The sequence below is a fragment of the Monocercomonoides exilis genome, assembly GCF_001643675.1.
Source record: "Monocercomonoides exilis strain PA203 chromosome Unknown scaffold19-1596985, whole genome shotgun sequence".
NCBI lineage: Eukaryota > Preaxostyla > Oxymonadida > Polymastigidae > Monocercomonoides > Monocercomonoides exilis.
Window position 1 is genome coordinate 39,514 of NW_027150564.1, and position 27,964 is coordinate 67,477.

The 27,964-nt window shown below is 39.8% G+C and overlaps 3 protein-coding genes across 3 annotated transcripts; 1 reads left to right on the forward strand and 2 right to left on the reverse strand.

Annotated features, from left to right (window-relative positions):
• Window positions 1-3,134: 3,134 nt before the first annotated feature.
• On the reverse strand, window positions 3,135-9,594 carry MONOS_11655 (uncharacterized protein; the record flags this gene model as incomplete). The annotated part of the gene is made up of 5 exons (XM_067864206.1): window positions 9,515-9,594; window positions 9,228-9,436; window positions 9,086-9,185; window positions 8,617-9,009; window positions 3,135-8,483 (listed from the first exon to the last, which is right to left on the reverse strand). The coding sequence occupies exons 1-5, from the start codon at window positions 9,560-9,562 to the stop codon at window positions 3,135-3,137; spliced, it is 6,099 nt and encodes a 2,032-aa protein (XP_067728310.1). The 5' UTR covers window positions 9,563-9,594.
• Window positions 9,595-9,717: 123 nt separating this feature from the next.
• Window positions 9,718-15,503, forward strand: MONOS_11654 (putative pumilio; the record flags this gene model as incomplete). Its single annotated transcript, XM_067864205.1, has 2 exons — window positions 9,718-9,815; window positions 9,909-15,503. The coding sequence occupies 2 exons, from the start codon at window positions 9,718-9,720 to the stop codon at window positions 14,596-14,598; spliced, it is 4,788 nt and encodes a 1,595-aa protein (XP_067728311.1). The 3' UTR covers window positions 14,599-15,503.
• Window positions 15,504-16,994: 1,491 nt separating this feature from the next.
• On the reverse strand, window positions 16,995-26,403 carry MONOS_11653fu14686 (uncharacterized protein; the record flags this gene model as incomplete). Its single annotated transcript, XM_067864204.1, has 1 exon — window positions 16,995-26,403. One exon carries the CDS (start codon window positions 26,401-26,403, stop codon window positions 17,383-17,385), a length of 9,021 nt encoding a protein of 3,006 aa, XP_067728312.1. The 3' UTR covers window positions 16,995-17,382.
• Window positions 26,404-27,964: the final 1,561 nt, after the last annotated feature.

Below are 27,964 nucleotides of genomic sequence, written 5' to 3' on the forward strand. Positions count from 1 at the left end.
TAATTCTCATAATGGCTGGATTATAGAGGAGAAATGGCAAAGACAGATGAACAGAAATGTGAAATATGTATGACTGGTTATATAAGCATTTTTTTGGAGTTGTTTTGTATGATTTTCGAAATTTTTTATTTTATATATTTGTACTGAAGGGTCAGAATATATTTTTTTTTCTTATTAGTAATTTTGTGCTTTCATGAAACAACTTAAATATTTGTTGTTTTCACTTTTCTTCTTCTTCTTCTTCTTTCTCATCCATGAATTTTTTTGACTCATTTCAGAATATGCAATTTCACTATCTCATCTTCTGAGTGACATCTCAACTATTCAAGCCGCTCTCATCGCGCAAATTCGCTTCCTCTGCCCTGCCAACGAAGATACAATTTCACTTCCTTCTTTTCTCCAAAAATAGAAAACAATAAAATTTTCAACAAACACTTCTTGGCCTTCTGCCACCAGAACTATTCATTTTCCAGATGCATATGAGCACACCACATTCAACACTTCCTTCTGTGATGATTCATGGAAACCATTGAAGAAGGGATGAAAGAGAGGCAGGGAGAGAAAGCGAGGAAGAAGAAAGGAGGCTTGAACTACCGTTTTGGCAGGATCTGCACTCAATATCATCGTTATTGATGCTTCTGGAGGTGCATCAAGGAAATTTAGTGGAGCGGCTGGAAAAGAGAGAGAGAAAGAGAAAACAGAAAAATTAAAGGAAGAGAAGAGGAAGAGAGAAGAGAGAAGAGCAAAAAGATAAGGAATTTTAGGAAATAGCCCAAACGATGGAAAAGAAAAAGATAAGCAAGGAAAGCCCGAAGAGAAACATGAGAAAGAAGTGAAAGTCTGAAAAGAAGAGAAGGCCAAAGAAGGCACTGAAGAAAAGAAGGAGAAGAAAAAAAGAGGGTGAGAGATAAAAGAAAAGAAAAAGAAATGCAATCCGAAGGAGAACTTTTTTTTTCTGTTTATGGAGAAAAATTATCTCAAAATGCCTCGCATTGAAAAGAACAGTTAGCAATTAATTTATAAGATAAAATGAGTCTCAAATTCAATATTGTTTCAATTTTTTTTTTTTTTTTGGACTTAGAAACACAGACAGATTATATTTTTAAAAAACATTATTAACATTTTTTAACTGCGAATCGATAATTACTGTGAAAAATAAAATGCCAGTTTTGAAGAAAAGAAAAAAATGAAAACGAGAAATATATGGAATTCAATGAAACTTTTATAACAACAATAATATTCGGTTAAATAAGAGAATTATTTAATATTAAACAACTTACACTCAATTTATTGCAAAATTTGATACAATATTGGATAGTGTTGTTGCATATTTGAAACAAACAATAAAGTGATTTTGTTTTTCATTTTTGTTCACGACTATACGAAACAGTAACATTTGACAAAAATTTTCCAAATTAAAATGATTGCATTTCTATTGGATAGCGCAACATTATCATAATAGATCATAAACATTCATGCAATATGTGTGAACTGTAAAAGTTATTTTTCATCAAAAAAGACAAATATCAAACAAGTTACGTTTTTAATAATGGTCATCCAATAATAATCATTAAAAAAACTATTTTTTTTTTTTTAATTGTTGACTTGAAAGTTGATGACTGATATTATTCATGATGCCTGAAAGCATTTTTGATGTTTGAAAACTGTTTTTTCATAATCATAAACTTACCCCGAAAAAAAGTATGATCCCAAAAATAATTACCCATATATATTTAGCCCCGTGACAATATGCGATGGAAATTGAATAAAAAACAAAAAATGTCGGTGCATCGAAAAATGTGACAATAAACGAATGTGATCATATTCGATGTGATTATTTCAGGTTAAGACTGTATTCAGAAAAATGAACACGGGTTATTTTTAAATTTTTATTTGTTCATATACACCAAAAATAATTCTAATTCGAAAAAAAATAATTCAAATTCGAAAAAGAATAATTCAATTTCGGAATTAATAATTCAAAATCGAAAATTAATAATTCGAATTCGGAATTAATAATTCAAAATCGAAAATTAATAATTCGAATTCGGAATTAATAATTCAAAATCGAAAATTAATAATTCGAATTCGGAATTAATAATTCAAAATCGAAAATTAATAATTCGAATTCGGAATTAATAATTCAAAATCGAAAATTATTAATTCCGAATTCGAATTATTTTTTTTCGACTTTGAATTATTAATTCCGAAATTGAATTATAAATTCCGATTTTGAATTATTAATTTTCGAATTAGAATTATTTTTGGTGTATCTTTGTAACTTAATATTTCTTTTTTATGCAAAACAATGTGATCTTTTGAGAATCGTTATAATCTTGAAAAAAGTTTATACTTTTTGAAAAGTCGAAACTATTAAATTGTCAGTATTTGTTTTTGTTTCACATTTTTTTGATCAATTTTTCTCATAAATTCATGAAATTTTATCTCGGAGTTAATAATTACTCATTGGATTTGTTGATTCGTCTTTTTAGCTCCATTGTGATAAAATTTTGTGAATGTTTATAAAAACCGTCCAAAAATGTTATTTCATTATAAAAATATATTTTTTATAAAAGAAATGAAAAATATTACATGTTAATTGTGCAGTTGTAACAATTGAAGCTAAATAACCCATGTTTGCGTTTTATTATTGTGAACACAGACTGACTAAAATTTTGATGTGATTTTCTTTTCTTTTCTTTTCTTTTTTTTTTCTTTTTTTTCTTTCTTTTTTTTTTTGTACAAAGAAAATAAACACTAATAACTATATCAAAGCACAAAAAGTTTGGAATAAATCGAGGCTTTTTTTCAAAATAGTCATAATAGTATCCCAAATGATAATAATTATTGTTTGATTCCTACGTTGGATCAAAAAAGCTGTTGGAGTAGCATATAAAGTTTTATAATATAGAACAAATTAAAAAAATCCGATTAACAATTCATAAATATCACTTATAATCAATTAAACATATTTATGAAGTGTCTTTATTAAACATTCAAAAATCAAAAATGCAAACCATTTCCATTTTTCTAATTCTTTCGCAGATAAAAAAGTGCAGATATTTGCAGAAACATAATACCAAAATAAAATTATTTCCTTTTTCTCGTGCATTAGAATATAAAACTCATTTTCATCAAGAAAATATCTGAATTCCATCAATATTTTTCAAGTGAATGCCAGATTTTGGATGTGTAGAATGAATTTGAGGAGCATCCAAAGGAGTTTTCTCCACTGTTGAACTACTAATAATTGAAGAAATTGAAGTTTTGCGCGTTGAACAATTAACCGGGGATGAAACTGAAGAAAAAAGCGACGCTGTTGGAAACAAAGAAGGCTTTGTGGAAGAAAGTTTATCGGTAACTTCACTAGAAGAATGACTGTCCTTTGGCTGTGGAGAAAGTGGTATCTGCATCAGAAAAGACGAATGAGTTGATGCAGGCCGAACAACTTCAGGTTGGCTGCAAGAAGGAGAAGAAGAGGTCTGCTTCGGACGAGGACGCGAAAGAAAGTGGGGAGATTGCGGTAATGGAGCTGGGTGCTCTGTTGGAATGCTCGGGGATTCATCGACAGGCTGACGGACAGAGCGGTCAGCTGGTTTCAAATGGTGAATTTTCGACTTCTTTTGATGAGCTTTTTGGAAAAGTTCGCGCCATTGAGAATGAGAAGATAAAGAAGACGAAAAAGTAGTTGATTGGTCATTTTGCGTTGTGGAAGAAAACACATTAACAGGAACATTTCCGGTGAAATTGGCTGCATATGTGGAATCCATCTGATTCTGATTCTCAAGCGAAGAAGGCGAAGGAGAATCGATCAAACACGAAGAAGAATAAGTATTTGATCGCTGCACTTTTTTCACAATGCCTTTCTGTTCCCCAGATCGCAATGGATGTTTCTGTTTGATAAAATCTTCATCATAAAATATCGGTCCGCGCTGTGAGACAGGCAAAGCCTCAGAAACATCTGTACTTTCAGATGAAAATTGTGATAACGAAGAAGGCAGCAGAGCACTTCGCTCTTCGAAAACAGATGTTCCTAATGCTGGCCGGACAGCTGCTGGTGAGTTGGAATAGTCATCTGTCAGCGGAGTGGCTGAAGGTGTGGCCGGAGAAGGCTTTACTTTGGAATCAGATGCAACGCTTTCAGAACTAAGTGCAGAAGTTGCTTCGTTAGCGTTAGTCTGCAACATGTCTTTTATCAGCAGAGGCGAATTAGAATTTTCAGAATCAGCGCAACAGTTTTGATCCAAGTCGCGATGACTATCTTCATATCTTTCGTCTCCTTCATCCCCTTCATCTGCATCACCATCACTTTCTAATCCAGCAAATGGATGATCAACCATCGGAAAAGGCTCTTCCTCTCTGCTGATTCCCACAGGCTCCTCTTTCGACTCCTCAGACATCGAAGCACTCGAATCTTCATAATACTCTTCTCCATTTTCTGTTTCTTCGTAGTCAGCATTTTCATACCTCTGCCTGTTTATTAGTTCTTTCATTCTTTCTTCATATGCTGCTTCTTCAAGTGCATCCAATGCTTTCTGCTTTTGGTCAAGTAAATATTGTGCCCGCAACCTTTCAACAGAATTCTTCATCCAATCAATCTCCAGTGACTCATCCTCATCCTGTTCATTCTCTGAACCACTCTCAAATTCTTTCTTTTGATCAGAAGATAAAGTTTGCTTATCTTTTTGTGCAAATATTTCTTTATATCCCTTTTTTGTACTTCTTTTTGCTTGCTCCTGAATTCTGTTTAGCATTTCAGGTGGATAAACTCGCACAACATCCCCAGAATCAGCATCAATCAAACCCATTTTTTGTGCATTTGTATCAGACGATGAAGAGCTGCCAACATTTTTGATCAAATGTCTTTGCAATCGATGTGTAGTGATTGTGGCTGTAGATAAATCAATGCCGCCCAAATTTGCAGAGCTTGATAAATTATTATTGGAATTGTGAGTGTTATTGTGATGATTTGCATTCTTTTGTTCATTTTTCTCTTTTTCATCCGTTTTGTTTTCTTGACTGTTGTCAGCCATCTTTTTCTTTTGAATTTCATTAATGTTTTGTACATTGCTTTTCGCTTTGCCTTTCTCAGAATCTTTTTCTTCGAATTGTGAAACTCCATATTTCATTGATGCATTTTCTTTTTCACTTGTATCATTTAATAGTTCCAATTGTTCATCATCTTCTTCTTTCACAATCTTCAGCTTTTCTGTTATTCTTGACAGTTTTCCAGATCTTGGCTTTAAATTCATTCTCCCTCCATTTGCTATTAACGATTCATTGCTTATGCTTTGCGCTTTGTTTATATCTGGATTTAAAAATTCATTTTCTTCTTCATTATTCTTTTCCAATTCATCATTTCTTTTTTCATTCTCCACAGAATTGTTCTTAATATTCGCTTTGAGTTCCTTTGTATCTGCCATTTTCTCAATTCTCTTTGCTTTTTCTACTCGTTTGCTTGTCTGCTTTGCCATCTCTTTCAGCTCTTGCCTTTTTTCGACCACTTCCTCTTTTGCAATTTCGTCCCTTTTCTTCGCTTCGACTTCTCTTTCCTCATTCAAAATCAGCCATTTCTGACGAGGTGTCAGAAGAGCAAGCTCTTTCTTTGAAAATATTTTCTTCGCAGGAACAGAAAAAGTAAGCGTTGGAGAAATAACAACACGATTATACGAATGACCACACGATAAACTTCTCCAAGTCGGTACATTTAACGAAGAAGACAGCTGTGCCTTTTCATTTTCATTATTTCTCTCTCCTTCTTTTAATGAACTATCTCTTTGTCCACCCTTCCCTATATTCGCCTTTCTTCCTCTGAGTGTGCCTAGTCTTTCTCTCCGAATCTTCTCCTCTGCCTCACGCAGCCGAAGTATCGTCACACGCTGCTCTTCCATCTTCTGCTCGAAAAGCGCAATCGATCGCTGGAGCTTGTTTTTGGCTGGGACATGTGAAGACGAGTGGATTGGAGACAAATGTGCAGATGGTACAGTCGAAGAAGAACTTGGCTCGTTTGTTGGAGGAAGATAAAATCTCGAAGTAGTTGCGCTTAATTCATTCATTTTCTTTCTGTATGATATTGGCAGTGTCAAAGACGATGCAAGGCAAGAGCTGGCAGACTCTGGGATGCGATGGATTGGGGCGGCTGGATGCAAAGAAAGAGGAGGAAGCACAGACGGTGGAGTTTCAAAGGGAACGTACATGTCATTCCCTGTTGGCGCCAGCAGAAGTTCTGTGCCAATCAGCTCTTTTTCCTTTTTCATGTTCTGAAAAGCAGTCTGCTGTTTGAGATCTTTCTCCTTTTTCCGCTTTTCAGCTCCGCTGTATCCCAACGGAGAAGAAGAAGAAGAAGCAGATGCGGGACTTAGATTCGTGGATGGAGAGCTTATTGCAGCTGCTAAAGATTTTGTTGTGCCTGATAATTTGAGCATCTTTTGTTGCTTTCTTTTCTTTTCCTTCAGATTCTGCTCCCACTGCTTCATAGCCTCTTCTTCTCCGATGACTATCTCCTTTGGCTTTGCCAATCTGTTTATTCTCTTCTGCAATCTTTTCTCTCTTTTTGCTTTCGCTTTCGCTCTCTTTGCCTCAATAACATCAGCATCGCATATGCAATCTTCAGCCATCGATTTGTTTCCAGATTCCTCTGCATCATCCTCTTCCTCTTCGCTGTCTTCATCCCCTTTGTATCCTCCCACAATTCCCGGGATTTTGCCTCTTTCCCTTTGAAACGCCTCGATCTCTTCCTGTTTGATGAACTTCGACTGAATGATTGATCCCCAGCTGAGTTTCTGAAATGTTAGCGAGGGTGGAGGAGTGGCCACCCGAAAGAGCTCCATCGGCTGCTGATGCAGAGGAACAGACATCACACTCGCAGAAGTCGGCACATCTGGACACGGAAGAGGGAAGCAGCGATATCTCGGCCGCTGTGTGGTTGGAAGAGAGGCTTCGTTTGACTCAGAAGAAGAAGAGGAGGAGGAAGAAGAAGAAGAATTGTGCTTGCTAGGTGAAGAGGGGAAGTCAGATCCTTCTTCTAGCTCATTAATGTTTGAATTTGATTGAGATTCGTCAGATAAAATTTGTTCGCTATTTTTAACAGAATTATTTATAGCAGTTTCGAATTTGTGACCTTCTCTTTCGAGTTTTTCATCCAAAATCTTCTGTCTAATTTCCCTTTCCTTCTTTTTTGTCTCAAAATACTTCTTTTCCATTTCCATTTGAGTCTTTTCTTCGTCTTCGCCATCTTTCGCTTTGCTTTTCTTTCTGGCAACATCGCTATCAGATAACAGTTCCTCAAGACTGTCGATTTCTTCTTCCTTATTCCCCTCCTCTTCCTCCTCCTCGCTCCCTCCTTCCTCTCTCTTCCTCTTCTCCTTCAAGCTCTCTTTTCTGAATATCGACTTCGTGTGCAGCTCTTCTGGAAGCGGTGGCATTTCAAGTGGAAAATCACACTCCTTCAAAAATTGAGGGTTGGGCATCCAGCCATTCTTCTGCTCTTCGTCTATCTCTAACGAGGAGCGAGGAAGGCCGTATGTCACATTCGGATCAGCAAACACATAATACACCCGCTCTTTGTGCTTCCACCCCATCCGCCGCTGGGTTATCTCTTTCTTGTGCTTGTGATGCGTTCGAGAGCGCTTCGATTTTTTGGTTCTGGTTTTATCACCCTCTTCACTTGCATTGGCTTGCCCTTCATCCTTTCCAGCTTCATTGTCGTTCTCATCTTCTTTTTCTTTCTCTTCTTCATCTGATTCTGAAGACGAAGAAGATTCATCATCAACAAAGTACACTCCTTCTTTCCTCAGCTTCTGTTTCGTCAGCTTTCTTGTCCGAGAATAAGCGTCTGGATCATACAAAGGCAGTCTTTTTGTCATGTCTCGAATGCCTTTTTTCGGATGGCGCCGATAAGAAAACATGCCAACACGTGGAGGCGAAAGGTATGTTGACAGCGAACGAGAAGTCACTTCCACACTTTCTCCGTCACAAGACTCTCCTTCATTCACAGTCGCCCTTTCTGTTTGTATTTGATCCGCTCCTCTGTTTAATTCGCTCTCTTTCCCAGAAAAGCCGAAAGAGCCATTTGCGACAGGAGGGTACCGAAACAACGGGGGAATTCTGTTGATCTTCAGTTTTGGTGGACGGAATGAACAGCTACTGTCCTTCATGTTCAGTGATTTGCTGAGCGATGAACCAGACAGTGGAGCTGCTTGAAATGAAGTTTGGGGATTCTCCGAATAGAGAAAAGAGGAAACTGAAGGAGAAGAAGGCGAATATGAAGAAGAAAAAAATGCGCGAGAAGGGGGAAGCTGTTTTTGATTTTTAATGCTTTTTTGGTCTTCGCTTAGAGATCTTTTGGTTGAAGCAAATTGTCTTCCGGTCTCATCCATCTTTTTAAAGGTTTCTTCCATCGAAGATGTGTTGAACAATTCCAAAGCACCTGCATTCAATGCTTGGATTTCATCTGCGAGTAAAGATTTGTCTAATGATGAAAGCTGTTTCATAATTATTAAATGGCAAATAAAGAAGATAAAACATTATTTGATAAAACATCTTCAAATATAAAACAGAATAGTTCAATTCCATTCTTGCAAAATTTATAATTACTTGCTTTTGTATTTAGTATACCTTTAATGATAATCTAACTTGTCCGTCCTTGCTCAATATTTGAGGTGATACGCTATTTGGTAACCCTTGAATGGCATTTTTCGTCTTTGGGGAAGCTTTCGCTTCATCTATTCGTTTCTGGCCAGACGAGGCTATCGAATTTTTTGCATTTTTACCACATATTCTAACACCAGAAAGATATTCTTGGTCTAAATACTGCAAAGCTTGCTGCTCTGAGTTGATAAGTGTCGACCCCCAATATATCTTTTCCGCTCCAGGTATAAAAGAAGGCTTTTCAACAGATAGCGACATAACACGAAAGAAATCTGGCAACGGTAAGTAGTTGGGCACATCAAATTGCATTGCATCTAAAAAATCACGCAATTTTCGAGGAGAGATAATTAATTTGCAAGACTCAAAATTTTTAACATGGTCACAAATGCAAAATCGTCAGATATAAAGAAACAAAAATGTTAAAAGAAAATCAAACATTTAGACAATGATTTAAAATGTTCGGTTTATTTAAGTTTAGGCCATCCTCTTCCTCAAAAATTGAAAAAACTCGAACAATTTGTTGAATTTTGTGGATGCTGAAAGAAAATATTATATACAAATAAATCTATAAAGCAAACTCAAATTTTTTGCCTGATAATAACTGAACTCCAGCTTCAATAGCTTTCATGTTATGCGATGAAGTTCTTTTGTTGTTTGTTTGATCATTTAGTCTACGAAAAGCAGGATGAATGAGCAAAAGAGATAGTTGATTATCTGTTAGTGTTGTCTCTTCTTCGTTGTCGAGAACTTTCCACTCATAAAGCTGACGTTGCGAGATTTGTGTAATCTGATTTTCATATTTAACATGCATTTAACAGAATATAAGTGAAGTAATATTTTTCAATAAGCTGAATTTATAACAAACTGAAAGGATACGAAGCAGTTCATTCAGTTTGTGAATTGTTATATGCATTTTTCCAAAAGCAGTTTATTCACAAATAAAATATGAAGGTATTTTTTTGATCATTTATTCCTTTGAAATGAGAAGATAAGATATGTTGCTAAATTTAATATCAAGAAATTCATTTGGAATTTCTAAGAAATGTCCCATATGAAGCATATTAAAAAATGTCGCTTCAACAAGTTGAGGAACAAAGGGAGGAGATGCCCATGCCTTCGCCCACATTTAAAGCGTATCAACAGCAGACATCGTTTTATTCGCCAAAGTCTGGAAATTAATATTCAATATTCAATATTTACTAATTTTTTCCCCGCCGAATTATTTTTTTGTGTTTTCCGTAAATTTTTTTATTATAAAGCTTTATGTCATCATTCCAAGGATCTCCACAAATTTGCTATTCTTTGAAATCGCCAATTGTGAATGTTGGAGCAGTTGCATCGCCTCCGACACTTGGTTTCACGACACAACATTCTCCTCCAACACCGGCAATTATGCAAACTGGATCTCCGTCCATTGTTTCATTATTTTCATCTTCGTCATCTGGGTCAACTTTATTTTCTCAATCGTCATTTAATCCGTTGCCATTACCGAAAACTGGAGCAACCCCTTCTCCGCTTCGTGCCTCTGATTCACAATCTCAAGACCAAAATAACAATGCAAATGCTTCAAATAATTCATCGCAAGCGCAAAATGGAGCTTCATCTACTTTTAATCCATCAATGGTTTCTGTTCAAGCTGTTCAAGCATCTTCTCCATCAGGAGATTCTTCCCGCCAAGATCCTTCTTCATCGTTTACTCTTGCTGCGACTCCGGTCGTTGGGCAATCTTCGTCATTTATGCAACCTGGTTCTTCACAAATGTATCCGTCAATAATATCTCCGTCATTGCCTGTTCCTCAACTTATGACATTTTCACCTTCATTTGTAACTTCTCAACAGTCATTCGGATCAACTTCCACTCCTCAAGTTTTAGGACAGCCTATGGGCTCAACAGTTGGTCCGTTTATTATCCAACATTCACCTCCAATGCTAGGAATCACATCATCACCTTCATTTTCTACCTCACCTTTTCCAACAACGTCCGAAGAGCTTCTAAAGTTGGCAACCTCGTCAACATTTACCTCTTCTCCTTTTAATTCACTTTCACCTCCTTCAGCATCCCCACCATCGACCTTCGATGCAGCTGTTAGATCTGAGCAGAACCAACTCCAGAGACAAGAAGGAAAAACGTCTACTTCCGTTACTGATTCTTCTACTCCTGCAGATAAATCTCAGACAAATTTCTCAGCTTCAACCTCTTCGTCATCTTCATCTTCATCATCGTCCTCGTGCTCTGGTGAATCTGAATCTTTTGCTGGACAGTCTGTTTTCTCGCTTTCCCAGCCGTTTATATCTTCTTTTGCCACACCATCTCCGTCTACCATTTTGGTACCAGCGTCATCTGCACCTGCATCAGTTGCCACTTCCACTGGGCAGGAGAGGTATTTGGTGCAAGAACAACAGGACGCATTCCGCCCCTCAGGCTCTGTCCAGCAGCTTCAAAACTCCTATCAGTATCAATACTTCACTCCTTCACTGTATGTTTCATCACCTTCATCGCAGCAGCCACAGCAGCAACAACAACAGCAGCAGCAATCGCAACAGTTTGTTCCTTCGCAGTACATCATCTTAGCACAACCTCAGCAGCAACAGCAGCAGCCGCAGCCGCAGCCGCAGCAGATTAGCCCAGTATCGTCTTCTTATCCTGAGTCTGTGCGCGCCATTCAGGATCAGACAAAAGAACAAGAAGTGTTTTTCACGACTTCTTCGTCTTCCTCTTTGCCATCTCAATCTCCTCAAGGTTCCCCTGTGAACACAGCGTCAGCACAGATGCATCAGTTTTCAATGGCAAATCAGTCTCAACAACAAGATTCTCATTCAGCACACCAATCTTCATTCAACCAGCAGGCGATGTATCAGCAGGAGATGCAACGCCCACAGATGATTGTCAATCAGGCAGGTCAGCTTCAGCCTCTTCCTGTTCAGTTTGTGGCACAGAATCAGCCTCCTCAGCAATATGCACAGACGTCTGCGATGATTCAGAACAATCCCTCCCAACAATCTTCTTCTCCTCAAACTGCAATACAGGCGAGCGAAGCTGCTCAGCCTGTTATGATTATGATGGCTCCATCTCATATGCAGTCAGTGATGTCTCCATCTCCACAGCATTATGTGCAGCAGCAGAATGGCAACAAGACGATTCTGAACACTCAAAATGGACAAGTTGCATACATTACGAATGGATCAAATATGTCTGCTTCTCATTCTTCTCCTTATCCAATGGCTCCCTCGGCTTCTGTCCCTGGTTCTGCTTCTAATTCTCTTTCTTCTCCGATGCCTTCTTCATTTGCCAATGCTGCCTCATCTCATCCTCCGCAATATGCGCAGATGGTGTATGCTCCCATGGGGTATGCGCCTGTCCATCCTTCTGCTGAAGCAGTTGATCCTCAGCAGTTCTATCGGATGGCCCCAGCAGGCACACAATACGCTCAGTATCCAAATGCACAGGACACCTTCCCATCTGCCATGGCCCCTCAAAAAGCGGCTGGCTACAATCTCCGCCAGTTTCAGCCGCAACAACCGCAACAACAGCTACAACAACAACAGCAGCAGCAGCAGCAAATGGCTCCATACGGCCAGCCATTCACTCCGCACCAGCAGTTCCAGCGGATTAATCCGAACGCCCAGAAGTTTGTGAGCATCAACAGCGATCCTTCATACAGATACAGCCATCCATCTGCTCGTTCATCGCAGCAGAAGCTGTCTCAGAATGCGATGATTCCGATGAATGACACTTTGTCCACTTCCTCTCGATTGTCATCCAGTTCATCGCAAGCCTCTAACTCTGCACTGTTTCCTTCAACGCCTTCTTCTCTCTCTTCTGACCTGTCGAGTCAGACTACGACGTTCAAATCAACTGCTTCTCTGGCTTCTTCAAGTGCTGCGTCATTTGGCGCAGCTGCCTCTTCGACGCCGTATGCAACAGACAACCAGCTGCTTCAGCATCATCTGCAGAACAGAGATGTGCCTCTCTCTCTGGCAGACATGAAGGGCAATGTGATGGCCTTTGCGCTGGATCAGGTGGGCTCGCAGACGCTGATGAACATGTTCAGGCAGTGTGCGCCGTTGTATTTGATGGAAAAGGAACTGAGAGAATGTGAGAGGAACGAAAGAAGAAAGAAGAAGAACGAAAAGAAAGCGAAAAAAGGGAAAGACGATATGAAGGAAGAAAAAGAAGAAGGCTCAGCAGATAGCAAGCAGGAGACGCAAAACGACACATCTTCATCGTCGTCTAGGTTTATCGACGAATCTTTGCTTTCCACATCGCTGCTTACCAGCAAGCTGTTGGACGAGCTTGTGACGAATGCGACTTCGGTGTATCTGCTCGCAGTCGACCCGTTTGGAAGCAGCGTGCTGAAGGCAGCTGTGCTGAAGATGCGGCTGATGCAGTTGAAGCGTGTTGCCTTTGCGCTCTCTGGAAGGATGCTTGAGCTGGCAACACACACATTTGGATGCAGACTTGTCCAAAGTGTGATGGATGCGCTTGATGCGTTTGAGGGGAATGAGGGAGTAGAGGATGAGAGCTTTGATGAGGAAGCGGAGGAGGAGGAAGATGAGGAGGAGGAGGAGGAAGAAGAGGAAGGCGAAAAAGAAAATGCAAATACCGATGAGTCAAAGAAAGAAAGCGACAAAGTTTGTGACAGTGACAAGGACAAGCAAGAATCTGAAGGAAAAGATAAAGAAACAGGAGATCAGAAAGAAGATAAAAGTCAAGCAGAAGGAAAGGGAAAAGAAGAAAATAGTGCAAATGATAGCAAAACAAAAGGATCTCAAGACAAAATAAAAGATCGCAAGCGCATCATTCATCATCCCTTCCGAGGACTAACAGGACAGCAAGTTAGCCGCCATTTGGCTGTGGAAATCTTCCCTCATTCTCTTCTTTTGCTGCACAATCAGAATGGCAACCACGTCATCCAGCGCTGTATCGAATGCCCAGCAGCATCAGAGTCTGACCTGTCTCTTGTGTTGTCGATATTAAACAGAAACATGCCGACCAACCTTGCCAGACATCCATATGGCTGCCGTGTGTTCCAGCGGCTGGCTGAACATTTGTCTCCTGCTGGACGCATCGAGATGGTGAAAGGTTTGCTGGGCGACATTTTGGCTGTTGTGCTTAGCCAGTTTGGCAACTACGTGATATCTCATTTGATGGTACATTGCGACGACAACGGGCGCTCTCTTGTTGTCAATGCGCTTTCTGGATCGTTTTTCATCCTTGCAAAGCAAAAGTACTCGTCTAATGTGGTTGAGAAGTGTATCGTGTACTCTTCTCCGCAGCTGCGGCGCAACATCATCAAAGAGCTGTCGTGTGCCGAGCTGCCTCAGCGCGATTGGTCAGCCAACTCTTATTCAGACATCCACCCACTGATGCATTTGCTCTACGATCAGTTCGGAAACTACGTTGCACAGCGCGTCTTTGACTATTCACCGAGCGAGCAGAAGGCGGAGATTTGGGCTGCGCTGAGTGGCGTTGTGGAAGAGATTCTGAGTCTTTCATCGGATGCTGGAGGTGCTCAGTCTTCGATGGGATCGTCTAAATCAGAGCAAGAAGCTGTCCCCAGGCACATTGTCACAAGAGTGCAGAGAATGAAGATATCTCTGCTGCAGCCGACGCTTCCCCTGCCGTCGCCTGAGTGGAGTGCTGCAAGGCGAGCATGGAAGACGCATCGGCTTGCTGCAGCTGCTTTGAATGCTTCGTCGCAGTCACACGATTGCTCGTCTGATGCTGTCTTAAATCAGGATGAGTCTGCACAAACATCAACTAGCAAACAATCTCCTCGTGCAATTGAAGCGAATCTTTCTGCAATTTCATCTTCATCATCTTCATCTTCATCCTCTTTAACAAATTCTGGTTCCAATTACGAGGAAACTTCTATGCCTAACCAAGAGCAAAATAACTTTTTCAAAGAAAATATGAAAAACAAATCACTTAAAGTGCATACAACATAAGTTTGATTATAAATTTGTGTTGTAGTCACTTGCATATTAGAAAAATCATCGCATTAATGTTTTGTATTTAAGTTCTAGTGAGGTTACTGAAATACGTACAAACTGTATATTGACTGTAAATTGAGAGATTTATTTGGATGCATATGATTTGAGAAATACTTTCAATTTCTTTAGTCCAGTAACTATTTTCTTGTGCACTTCGTAGAATGTGATTTTATCATTTAAAAGTACATTTTTGCTGAATATGTATTTTTCCATCAACACTTCGACAATTTCATTTATGCATCCTCTTCGTTTGATTTTGGTTTTCCACGATATGAAAGTTTTTTTAGCTTTCACTTTCTTTTCAACTTTTTTACCTGCACATATGCAGAAGAGATGAACCTTTCAAATTTAATTTTTTTGAGTTAATTTTTTTTTAACTTTGAATACTTTGATATCTTAGTCTTTATATTGCATTTAATTTGTTGTTCTTGCATGGGCTAACGTTAATTTTTGAGAGAGCACTTCTTATCAAAAGCGAGGTTTGGCTTATTTCTTCTTGTTCGGTGAATATACGGAAATTAAGTCCGTTTGACTTTCATTATAATTCTGAATATCTGGACAGATCTTGTATTGTACATTGAATGTAATAATCATTTTCTCCACAACTGTTGTTTTTTAATTGGTGTAACATTTTTTTGCTGTTTAATTTTCTAAATTCGCATGAACAAAAAGCTCACAAATTTTCAACCTTTATTTGTTACCCTTGCTTGAATACAAAGTTTTGGTTTATAACATTTCCCACATATTTATAGTTAGATCTTGTTAATCAAATTTATATCTTTTGATTTAGAGTAATTTGAGTTTCCTTGTTTTAATTTTTTGTTAAAAAATAAAAAATAAAGGTTATAACTTCTTAGAAAGGATAATTTTTTTTTTTGGACATGGCAATAATTGCGAAATCAAAGCAAGTCCAGATATTTTGTGATTCTTTTAAATGTGCTTTTGATTAGAAACTATCGAAAGAAAATCATAGCTGAGAAAGAATATAATCAAACATTATTAAGATGCGTTTGACTTTTTGATTGGAACCAATAATTTGGAAAATGTCAAAACAAATCAAATTGCTCCAAACCACCTTTCCTCATGAGATTTATCCCCTGTTCTTATCAAATCTTTTCATAAGCTTCATGGCCTGATGGGAAACCATGGACTTATGTAATTATTTCAAACCATTTTTCAAAAGTGATTTCCAAAAAGTGGAAAAAATGCAATTATCCAATGGTTCCTGTAAATTGAAAACAAATAAAAAATTGGCCATATTCCTCAGATATTATTTCTGCAATTTGCTGTTTCTTCTTGGCATCTGCAATGAAAACGAACCCTCGTTGAGCTTTCACTTGCAATCATTTTCATCTGCACTTTGCGGCTGCATTCAGCAATCAGAAGCAACAAAGTTTCTTCCATAGCGTATGCATCATCATTTCATTGGATTTGAGATATTTTATATTTTGGACAAATGTGCTTATGACAGTTTGAATCTGTCAAATATCGTTTTCTGAATTTTTGGGTGCGACAGAAGTGTTCGGATTGCAGGCATGGGTGAGGTTTCTGGATTGAATGCTGAAGCAATATTTCATAATTCTTTTCAGACGAATTGCAGATCTGGCAAGCTGTCAAAGATTCAAGAAATCACATGTTGGATTTCGAATATCGAAACATGCATTATTGAGCAAACAGAAATTTTGGTTTCTTGCAAAAAGATAAACTAAACGGGAAAAGTATTTTTTCCCCCAATATATAACTCCAATATCCTTATTATTGTATTTTTGAAAGCAAATGTCAGGGGGCAGCTTGCTTTGAAAAATGCAAAAACAAGATTTCTTGTTGAGGCCAAGCTAGACGAGCCATTTGACAAAGTATGTGTTTCGTTTGCTGGTGTGAAGGTTTATGTTTGTTGTTTGGCAAAGCTGGAGGAAATGTGCCACTTTGAGGAAGCATCGTGAATGAGCACTGCCGAGGGGCGAGAGTCTCAAACCGCTGGGATGCGACAGATTCTGGCTCACAGCGATGAGAAAGAGCCAATTTAACTGCCTTGGACATTTGAGATGAGAAGGAATTTGAGTCTTCTTCCATTGTGCTTTCTCGCCTTCAACAACTCGCACATTTTCTGCCCAGTGGCAATGAGGCACAAGCATCAGCCCACCAGCCAATTCCATCAGTTCCACAGAAGCAGCCACATCCAGCTCTTCCTTTGGCTCAGAATTGTTTGGAAAGCGAATGGGAATGAGTCTGGGGAATTGAGATTATTTTGTTTTGTCTCTTCCTCTTTCTCTCTGGAACTGTGACAAAGAGGGCTGCTCTGTGTGGCTGCTGGTTTGTGACATTTTTAAGTTCAAAGAATTGAGCTTATCTGCTTTCAACAATCACTTCATTGTTTGTATTCAAAAACACAAAAAAAGAGCAAGACAAACGCAAAAGAAAGAAGACGAAGAGCAGCAAGGGGAAGGACAGAAAATGGCAAAGGTGAAGTGTCACAAAAACAAAAACGGCGGGGATAGAAGCAAACAAACAGAAAAAGATGCGCAAATGTTGATGTGCTTGGTGCAACAACTTCATCGACAAACAAAAAGAAAAAAAAAATCACAAAAATCATAAATGGTATTTGGAAGGAACAAATTGGGTGTTTCATTTCAGTTCACCATTTGTTGTACCGAATTCGACAATACTAATCCACCTTGTTGAAGCGAATCCTGCACGCCGATGAACAAGATATCGGACAGGAAGGAGGAAAACAGTATTCTACGAGATGAAAGTGGCCGAGATGGAGCTGCACAAGGCTGAGCCAGAGAGTTGATGCTGCCTGTCGGAGCAGCAGGTGTAGTCGACTGCATCGGAGAGGGTGAGGATGGCAGCGCCAGGCGGGAAGTGCTGGATGAGCAGGCGCTTGAGACTGGTGAGGGTCTGTCTGTCGGCGGGGTTCACCGACAGGCAGGCGTTGACGAGCTCAGAGAAGGCAGACGAGCCGATGGGCTGCATGGGTGGCCTCTCTCCATTTTTGATTTTTTCTCCAGCGATTTCTGCCTCATACTCACCAAATGGGATCTGGAGCGTCAGGCACTCCCACAGCATCATCCCGATCGAGAATGCCACCGACTCCTTTGTTGCACCCATCTTCTTGTTGATCAGCAGCTCAGGCGCCTTCCACCTCAGGCACTCTTTTCTGAAGTCATCTTCATCCTCAAAGGCAGACGAGGGTAGTGAGTCTCTATCATCATCACTGACAGACGTTGCAACTGTTGATGAAGAGATGGATGATGAATCTGAGTCATCATCTGACAATAAGTCAGAATGCATCACAATGCAGATCACCATGTGTTCGGAGAATAGCACAAGGTGGGGACTCAAGTTGGCCAAAGAGGAAAGCTCATTTTCCATTTCGTCAAATGAATGGAGAGCAAGGTTGGCCACCCAGAACAGGATCTGAGCAGCTGTTTGCTCCCTCTCCTTCAGAGTTCCTATTGCCATCTCCTTCGTCTTATTCCTTCCATGCAACAGCATGAACAGCGAATCCCTCAGATCCACAATCAGCTTCTCATGAGGCGAGGAGCAGGCCATTGCATCCACCAGATTCGACATTGATGAAGTGGTTGGACAAAGATCCTCTCCTCGAACAAATGTTGAATCTGAGTCAGTTGTTGAGATGGATGAAATGGATGGAGAAGGTGTTCGCTTTCTTGTCTCTTCATCATCTTCTTCCTTCTCATCGACCTTCTCCAGCATCCATTCAGGAATCTTATCTGAATCTCTCCCCAGAATATATTCAGTCGATCCACTTTCACTCAATAAATGCTCTGATGACTCGGAGTGTCCCAAGCTTTTCTCAAACACCATCTTCTTTATCCTCTCTTCATTCTTCTTCTCAGCCTCCCTCTCAGCCCTTCTCCACTGATCCTCAGGCGACATCTCCATCGTCACCATCTCAATCGCCTTCGGATCCTTTCTGATATTGTCTTCCACAATCACCTCCAATTCTTCTGTCCGTCTCTTTTGCTTTTTCCATCGAACAACAAACAAAATAAATCCAACAAGAACAATCAACAAAATCACAACAAGCACGATAACGATTATTGGCCATATGGACATTTCCTTGTTTCCACCTTCAACAATCCTTTCATCTCCACCCTTTGCTTCACTTGCATTCTTCAGAATGAATGGATTTGTTGAGGAAGGAGATTCTGCGTTGCCAAACAAAATTGAAGCACTCACTTCGATTTCATTTCCACAACTGCTGAGGAGATCTTTTGCCACGCTCCCTTCAACTTCTTTTTCTGACAAGAATCCTTCCATATCAAAATCAAATTTTTCAATCTCCTTCTCATCTCCCTTCCTCTTCACAACAGAGAATGACAGATTGCATGGAACAAGAAGCATCCCTTTGAATGCCAGCTTCATTCTATTTGCCTCTTTTTTTGCTTCCACGCTCTCCAGCACAGGAATGACGAATGATGAATCTCTTTCAGAAACAATCCCTTCAAAACTGCATCCATCATCCAACATCCAAAGTGATGTATTTCTCTCCAATCCATCTCCTCCCTTCAAACTCATCACATTCAATATTCCTGAATCAGAGCAGATGATGTTTCTTCTCAGCGAAGGATATCCTTCAATCGATGGATTGTTATTCAAAAACTCTCCTTTCTCAATTTTCACATTTCCTCCACTCGTTGTTATTCCACCCTCTGGTGAATTCAAGATTGCTGTATCTTTCATCATCACAGAACTCTTCGCAACATCAACAACAGATCCATTCCATCGACATATTTCTTCTTCTCGATTCAAATAATTCTCGGTTCTTTCCTCTAAACTTCCTTCAAACACACACGATTCCATCAATATCTTCTCTGCCGATGTTATCGCCACCTGGCTCCCCTTTTGTGACTCTGATGAGCACTTGCTGAGCGAGCAGTTGCACATCTCAAAACAGCCCATCGGGTGAGTTGTGCAGACAATACAAGACCCACTTGTCGATCGGCTGATATTTGAAAACGATGACAACACCAACGAAACAAACAGAGAAGAATGGCCGTTTTCAAATGAGATAAGACTTTCGTTTTGAAGAGTGATGTTTGTGCCTGTCAGCCTTGAAACACTCACTTTCTCGCTCTTTCCACATTCAATCACCGAACTCTTGCATCGAACATCATCCACTCCCAGATCGTCAAATGATGCTCTTTCCGAACCCAATATGTTGAAAACAGGTTTTGTGAATCCCAAACTGTTAACGCTGCACGCATCTGCTTCAAATACCCCATCTTCAACAACAATCAGAGAAGCATCGAAAAGGAGCTGTGGATTCGCTGTTGTTCTGCTCTCTGAATGAAACGAAACAGATTCGAGAATTAGAGATCCGCTCATTTGGTGCAGCAAGCACGAGCAGATAGCATTTTGCACCCCATCAAAAGCAAATATCACTTTCTCAAATCGAACAGACTCTGAAGTTCTCACAACTCCCTCATCTGCCAAACTGATCTCGCTCACTTTGATTTTGGCATTCCTGCTTGCTTCCATCGACTTGATGGTCACCCTTTGAGCAGAGCACGAGCCAGTCAATGTTGTTTCATTCCAGATCAATAACTGCGAATAATCCGACGGGATGATGTGGCTCACCCCAACATCCAGCGAGGAGCATGTGCTCTTCATCTCCCCACACTGCTTGCTGTCGCTGCTGTTCCCCACAACAGAAGACACAAATATGAACTCACTTCTGAACACAAACACTCTTCGCAGAAGATCCTCCTCATCCCCATAATTGTCTGCTGTGCATCCCCATATTGCCAGCTCCTTCACAAACGGCTCCCCGAAGTTTATCAGGAACTGTGATTCACTTATCTGCGAGTCAAGGTCAGTGCACTTCACAAACACATCCCTCCCTTTCGAAGCAACATTCTCTCGCAATGTGATGTTCGACAGCACAAATGGCAATGCTTCCTGTGAGACACTCTGCGATTTCAAAAACATCCCTCCGCCCCTCCCAATGTTCGAGCAGAAACATTTTACCACATTCGTGTGGTTCATCTCCAGCTTCCCCCTCTCATTGAGGAGGAAGAACATTCCTCCTCCTTCATTCGAGCTTGCCGATCCACACCCATCAATTGTCGAATTCTCCATTTTCAATCTCACATCATTCGACACGTCACAGCAAAGCAATGAAGGGTTGATTGTCGCACTGTGCTTCACATTCGCAAATATGCATTGCTCAAATAGAATATTCCATACTTCTTCTGCATCATTCTTTTCGCTTGAAGCAATCGTATTTTCACTCATCGCAACTGCACTTTTCCCGCTCAATGCAATATCTTCAAATGTCACATTGTTCATTGCTATCGCACAATCTGTTGACACACTCATGATCTCACACATCGATGACAATCCTGCGATGTTTGTCTTTTCAATCTCAACAATTCCTTTCGAGGCACCGATCAGCACAAATGACACCTCGCCTTCGGCACTGCCATGTGTGCTGATTGAACAGCTCACAATGCTCGTTTTGATTGCATCTGAACCTGTCTGGATGAGAATGCTTGCTCCGTTATCAAAAGCAGTCGGAATCACCATTCCCATTTCTTTGAATTGAACAGCCCCTTTGCATTCAACAATAGCATCTCCATCACCCTCAATCGCTTTCACAAATTGGATTTTGTCTGTTTCGCCATTTGTTCCTTCCGCCTTCATCCCACTCATCTCAATCACACTCCTTGCATCGCAAACCCCACGAATCATCATGCGCTCGACTCCAGAACTGACTGTTCTCTTCAGCCCATAATCAACAGATCTGCACGGATATTCTTCCAACCCACACACCGCCACATTCTTTCCTTCCTCTGTAATAAACACGCTCGATCCAATCTCTTTCCAGAAATAGATCAGCGGGATTGCACACTCTCTGTTTCCCCCATCATATCCCCTCATCGAGTCTTCTGTCAGCAACTCCAGTCTATCTTTCACAAATGGCAATGTTTCGTTCTTGATGCTCTTGATGAGCAATGGAGATGAAATGAATAAGTCTTTCCCAAACTTCGCATTATTCGGCTTGTCAGTCGAAAAAACAGGCGAGGATATCACAAACCCTGCCTTTCCTTCCTCTTCCTCTTGTTTCTGCATCTTCAGCATTATTCCTCCTCCATATCCAACTCCTTCCTCTTCATGTGGTGCTGTGCAGCAATAAAACTCACACCCGCTTATCAATAGGTTTGTGTTTGCAGATGCTTCATAAAAGAATGCACCTCCTCCCATCTCTTCTTCCTCTCCAGCAACAGCACACCCTTCAAATGTGCAGTCATCTATTTTCACTTTGAAATCTCTTCCATCATCATCATCATTCTCATTGTTCACAACACTTGTGCATCCTCCACTTTCCTTCGAACGAGTAATCGATGAAAATGTGCATCCTGACATCTCATCGATATTTCCGTTATGGCACTCAACAACGCTCCCATCGCCAAATGTGATTTCAGCAAAATTGCTCTTCGTCATATTCATCGAAGGCACACTTTCTGCATTCCCTTCAACAACAAATACCGATGAATCTCCAATTTTCATATTCTTTGTTGCAAACTCATTAATCTCCACCACCCCTCCAGCAGCCTTCACAAACACTGTCGAAATAGCCTCATCCCCTCCTTCCATCCCACATTTGGTCAGTGTGAGTTTCTCTGAATGGCACTCAAACACACTTTCATGATCTGTCAGCGATTTCTTCAAAGAAAAGATAATTCCAGTCACAAACACACTGACCGAGCTTTCAATCAGTCCATTTTGTGCTCCCTCTTTCTGTTCAGAAACTTCACACTTCATTTCATTCTCTTTGGATGCAATGCTCCATTCGTTTGAGGTCAAATCCAATTCCTCATCAAATGAAAATGGCTCACAAATTGAGACATCCTTATTCTTCCCTTCAAAGTGGAGTGACACTGCCTTCAAAATAGTCGAACATGGAGACGCTTCATATCCGCACATCGAAAAATCATGGCCCAAAGATCCTCCCACAAACGCTGGAGCTGAAAAGTTGTTCCACAGATACACCACCAGCGGGATGGCAAATGTTTCATTCAGCGTTGATCTCTCAAATCCATTCAATTTTGTGAAATCATTCAAATCAACTCCAAAGCTGATCGATTCTCTGTTAATCACACTCGAAAGATCATGTGCGTTGATGAAGATTTCTTTCCCCTCTCTGGCATCACATTCAGAAAATGAAACATCCCTCAAAACGAATGACTGCGCTCCTTCAGCCAGATGAAGATAAATCCCTCCTCCATATCCGCACTCTCCATCTGCCGTTTGTGTTGCCTTGCAGCTCTCAAGTTGCAACAAATTACTTTCATCATTTGAAGTTTTTGTTCTCAGAAGGGAAGTATCTGTGATGTTTCCCACAGTGAATGATGATCCTTCATTCATCAAAACCCACAACCCTCCTCCATTTCCTCCATTGCTCTCACACCCGCACATTGTTCCTCCAACAATTTCAAGAGAACAATCTCTCCCAAGTGTGCATTCCACTGCTCCTCCATCTCCTCCATCCCCTTTGAATCCACTCATCGTATTGTTCAACAATTTCACTGACTTGGCTGAACTTGTGGAAATCACTCTTATTGATCCTGATGGCAAATCTGCTGGCGATGCTGCTTTCACTGAAAGTGTTGAATCCTCTATTGTGATGGATGCTCCATCAGCAACTCCAAATAAGACACTCTGTGTTTCAGAGTTAATATCCTCAACACTCATGGAAGTGAATGTGCCATAAACACCACTTCCAACAAGGCTAATCAATGGATGATTCCCAATGGACAAAGACAACGCAGAAAACGATGAAACGGACACCTCACCTGCTGACACGGACAAAAACACATAAGATAACGCCGACTGGGAATTTTGCAAAGAAAGTGAGCAATCTTCAAGCGAAAAGAATTGTGAGGAAGAAAAGAAGAACACTTCGTGATTTTGGAGAGCAGAAGGAACAGAGAAAGTTAGTGAACTGATATTTGCATTTGCACTGACTGTTATCATGCTTTCTCCACTTCCATCAGAATCGTCAATCACTTTCCATCCGCTGTTTTCATCTTTTCCCCTGATTGTGTGTTTGAATGAGTCGAATATCAATTCATTTTTCACTTCAATCATCCCATCAACAACAATCTTCTTTTCCTCTTCTTGCCTCGTCAAACAATGCCTCAGACTCAGGCAGGGAAACTCAGCAAATCCACAAAGAGAATGGTCAAATGCATCAATACTGCTCACATAAATCTCATCTGGCAAAGGAATCAGATAAGCACCCAAAGGAATTGGCGTTGAGTCATCGCCTTTATCGAATCCTCGAATTTCATCCAGCAATGGATTCGAAGCTGTTAATGAAGTGATCTTCCCACTTCTTGCTGCTGATTCCAAATTCGGAGAATCAATGAAAATATCATTTCCCCACTTGGCTCTGTTTCCTTCAAATGCTGATGAAATATGAAAGTTGGCATTTGTTTCTCTCACTTTCAGCCCAATTCCCCCTCCTCTGCCTTGAGTGGTTGAGGCATAACAGTTCTTCGCAATTCCTCCTTTCACATTCAATGAACCCCCGCTTCCCACTGCAACCATCATACCCCCTCCAAACTCAGAGTCTTCACTTCCGCAGCCATCAATGGTGCATTCTTCAAGGGTTATTGAATGTGACCCTTCACCCACACTCATCAGCGATGATCCGGTTGTTGTTCTCACAATATTGCTGAATGTGCAGTTGCCCAGGGTCAATGTTGCAGACGATTCTTGAGGCACAGATATCAAACTTGTGGTGCTGAATGTTTGGACCCATTTCACATCTTTCATCTTCAACTCTCCTCCTTCCACCTTCACAAGTGATCTTTGAATACTCTTTTCTTCTGAATGAGCTGCATCCATTGATATGTCCATTCTCTTCACATTCATCAATCCACTTCCTCTCACTTCAAACAACCTGCATTGTCTGTTGTTTTCAAATGAAGAATTGTGAATCACAGATAGATCGCTCACAACCAATTTCCCTGTTCCAACACAAAACAGACCCAGCCTGTTTGCCTCAAACTTTGTTTCAATTGATGATCCAGATACTGAAGCGCCATTCACAGAAATCGTTTTTTCTCCAATATCAACTCCTTTTCCTTCCACAACTTTCCCAGAAAGCACCTTGATTTCCTCCACAAACCCCACAATCATTTGGGAAAGGCAATGGCTGATTGTGAGGCACGCACAGCTTTCATTCAATCCGCAGCTGAATGTGTCTTTTGCATTCTCTTGACTCTCCTTCGAAGCAACAAATCTGCTTCTTCCTCCTTCATTCGGCAGCCATTCACTTTTGTCACCATCAGCATAATATCTGACTCCTTCTGTTCGTGTTGAATAACAGAAAACAACCTGGATATCTGTATCGTTATCGCAAACACATATATCATTTCCATTCGGAGCTGTGTTATTGTGGAAAAAGCAAAACCACAAAAGATTTCCATAGTGTCCATCAGCATGAATACTTACGCCTCCTCCGCGTAAATCCGAATGGCATCCTTGAAAGAGGCAGTTGTGAGAAACAACTTTGTCCACTCCATGCCAATGAGCAAACCCTCCGCCATCGGAGCTTGTTGGGGAGTGAACGCTGCAATTTTGGAAAAAGCAATTCAAAACACAATCTTTTGTTTTTGTAGTTTTTGAACTCCAAATTCCAAGTCCTCCAGCATCATTCCCAGTCCATCCATCTTTAAACAAACAATTCTCAAAAAATACTTGAGTTGTAATTTCATAATTCTCAACGCCTGCCCCTCCATAGTCAACTGACGAGACGCAATAACACTCAACAAATGTGGAATGCTTAACAGTGCATTCCGCAATTTTCAAAGCATATATCCCCCCTCCTCTAGTGGAAGTCGCATTGCATTTCACAAAAGACGAATTCTCAACAGTCAGCGTCGCATTTGAATTGTCATGCACATACAGCGCTCCTCCACAAGGCGCAGAGCATTCATTCCATTCAGCGTTCGTGAACTCAATTGTTTCTGTTGTTGAATTTCTTTCTGTATTCCTCACTTTCCGATTCACTCTTTCATTCTGAACAAATGTGCAATTGTTGCAGTTGAATGAACCAGATCCTTCTGTTCCGCTCGCTATCCCTCCCTCAAGCACATTCATCGATCGTTCAACATCACAATCCTCCATTTTGCTTCTCTTCATCATCCACTCTTTCTCAATTGGCATCTCCTCTATTTCAATAATTTTCATTGTGATATTCGCAAATCGACAGTTTTGAATGCATTCAAAGCCTCCTGCACCCTCTCTCAGAATGCTGCCTCCACTCCCACAAAATACAACATTCTCAAACTCACTGTTTCTCACAAACAACGAAGACAAACCTCCTCCTTCCATCCTCACCACGCTCCCCATCATTCCACATTCCTCACCATTCCCAACACCCAAAGTCGTGTTTATCAGCCAGCATGTTCCTCCATTCCTCACAAAATGACCATTCCACTCGTTCTTTCTCACAAACACACTCCCCTCAACCAGCAGTAATGATCCTGCTCTTATTTCAATCATCACACAATTATCTGGCTTTTCAAGCAATATCCCTTTCATTTCAACTGACGAGTTGTGCATTTTGCAGAACATCCGAACAACACTTCCCTTCTCCAAAATACCACTCTTCTCCACGCCAGGAACACAGAAAGCATCATATCCATTATTCCGTTTATCGTTTTTGTCTTTGTCGCAAACAGCCGAGAGCAAAGACACAAGAAAAGCAAAAAGAATCATTGCTCCAAAGATGATTATGGGTTTTATGAACCCATATTTTTATGATATCCCATTAACAAACCAAACTTCAAAAACTATAATTTCCTTCACTGCTTCCATTTTTGAAATTCAATTCTCTGTCTTGTTTTCCATTTTTCAGATTCATTCTATTTTTATTAATTTCAAGAAACTGCCATCTTCAGCAAATTCTATGGTTGGTCTTTATTTTTCTGATTCATGTCTTCCCCATCTTTTTTGCTTGAATGAAATTTCTCATCCCCTCAGCTCTTTTTTCGTGATAAGGCATTTTCATAGAATTGTTCATTTTCATTCTGAATCTCAATGTTTTCTTCCTTTGATTTCATCGTCTCCTGAAAATGCAAATGGAGAAAAAATATCTAAAAAAAAATGGAGAAAAAATATCAATCAAAAGAAAAAAGTGAAAATACAAATTCCAAAAAATTAATCTGAATTCTATTAATTTCTGCATTGTTGCTTTTGCTTCATTCATTGGCATTGCTTCAAACCTTAATCACACTTCCAAATTCGCCTTTTTCAGTTGCTCTTTCCATGGGAAATCTTTTTTTCCTGTTGCACAAAAGATAAATTGATTTTTGCAGAAATGTTCTCTCAATTTTCTCTTTTCCTGTTTTTCAACATTTGCCATCTCTTTCAATCCTATTCTTGCTCTCTTCAATTTTGTATCAACTTATTTTTGTAATCTTCCTCTTTGATCTCTTTATTTTTATCAATCAATTTTTGCGTTTTCCTGATTTTTCAGATTGACCGTCAATGTTTTAATCAACCTCATTTAATGAGAATTCTCCGAATTCATTACGATGTTAATTTTCTTTTACGAATAATTCTTCCTGCCGCTTCAAAGACTTCTCGATTCATCCTCTTTAATTTATTCTGCAAATTATCCATCGCTTTGTTTTTTTTTTTTTTTTTTTTTTTTTTTTTTTTTTTTTTTTTTTTTTTAACTTGTTGAGATTTGAGTTCACAACTGTGTGAGGTGAAATATTTGTGAGTTTCTGCTTTTAACAGCCAAAATAATCCATTCATTGATTACTGAAAAAAACATCTTTGAATGCAAATCACAAAATATTTCAAAAAAGAAAACCTCAAGCCTCCAATTCCTTTGGCATTTCCGTTGTTTTAGTTCTGGGGTCTGTTTTCCATTCGCATTCCAAGTCTTGCATAAAAATCATTTCTTTTGCATTTTCAAGTTGATTTCAGCCTTTCTGAGTTAAATGAATTTTGTTTTTTTAAAAAAGCTATTGATAAAGAAAGCAATATTGCTAAATAAGATTATTTTTCTCTTGCATCGCTTGGAATGGACTTGAGTGAATCATTTTTTGAAAACAAGCCATTAAGTTATTGATATCATAAGGCTTTGGTATAAAAGTGGAGGTTCTGCAAAATTACAAATTATCAAGCATGAATGAAAATGTATAAAGCCAGCTTTGTAACATCTGCCTTCAAAATGGGTCATTTTCTGTTGGCATCAATAACTGAAACAAACTTTTAAATCGAATTCAGTCACGTGAAAATGAAAAATAAATGATTGTTTGCGCAAGCT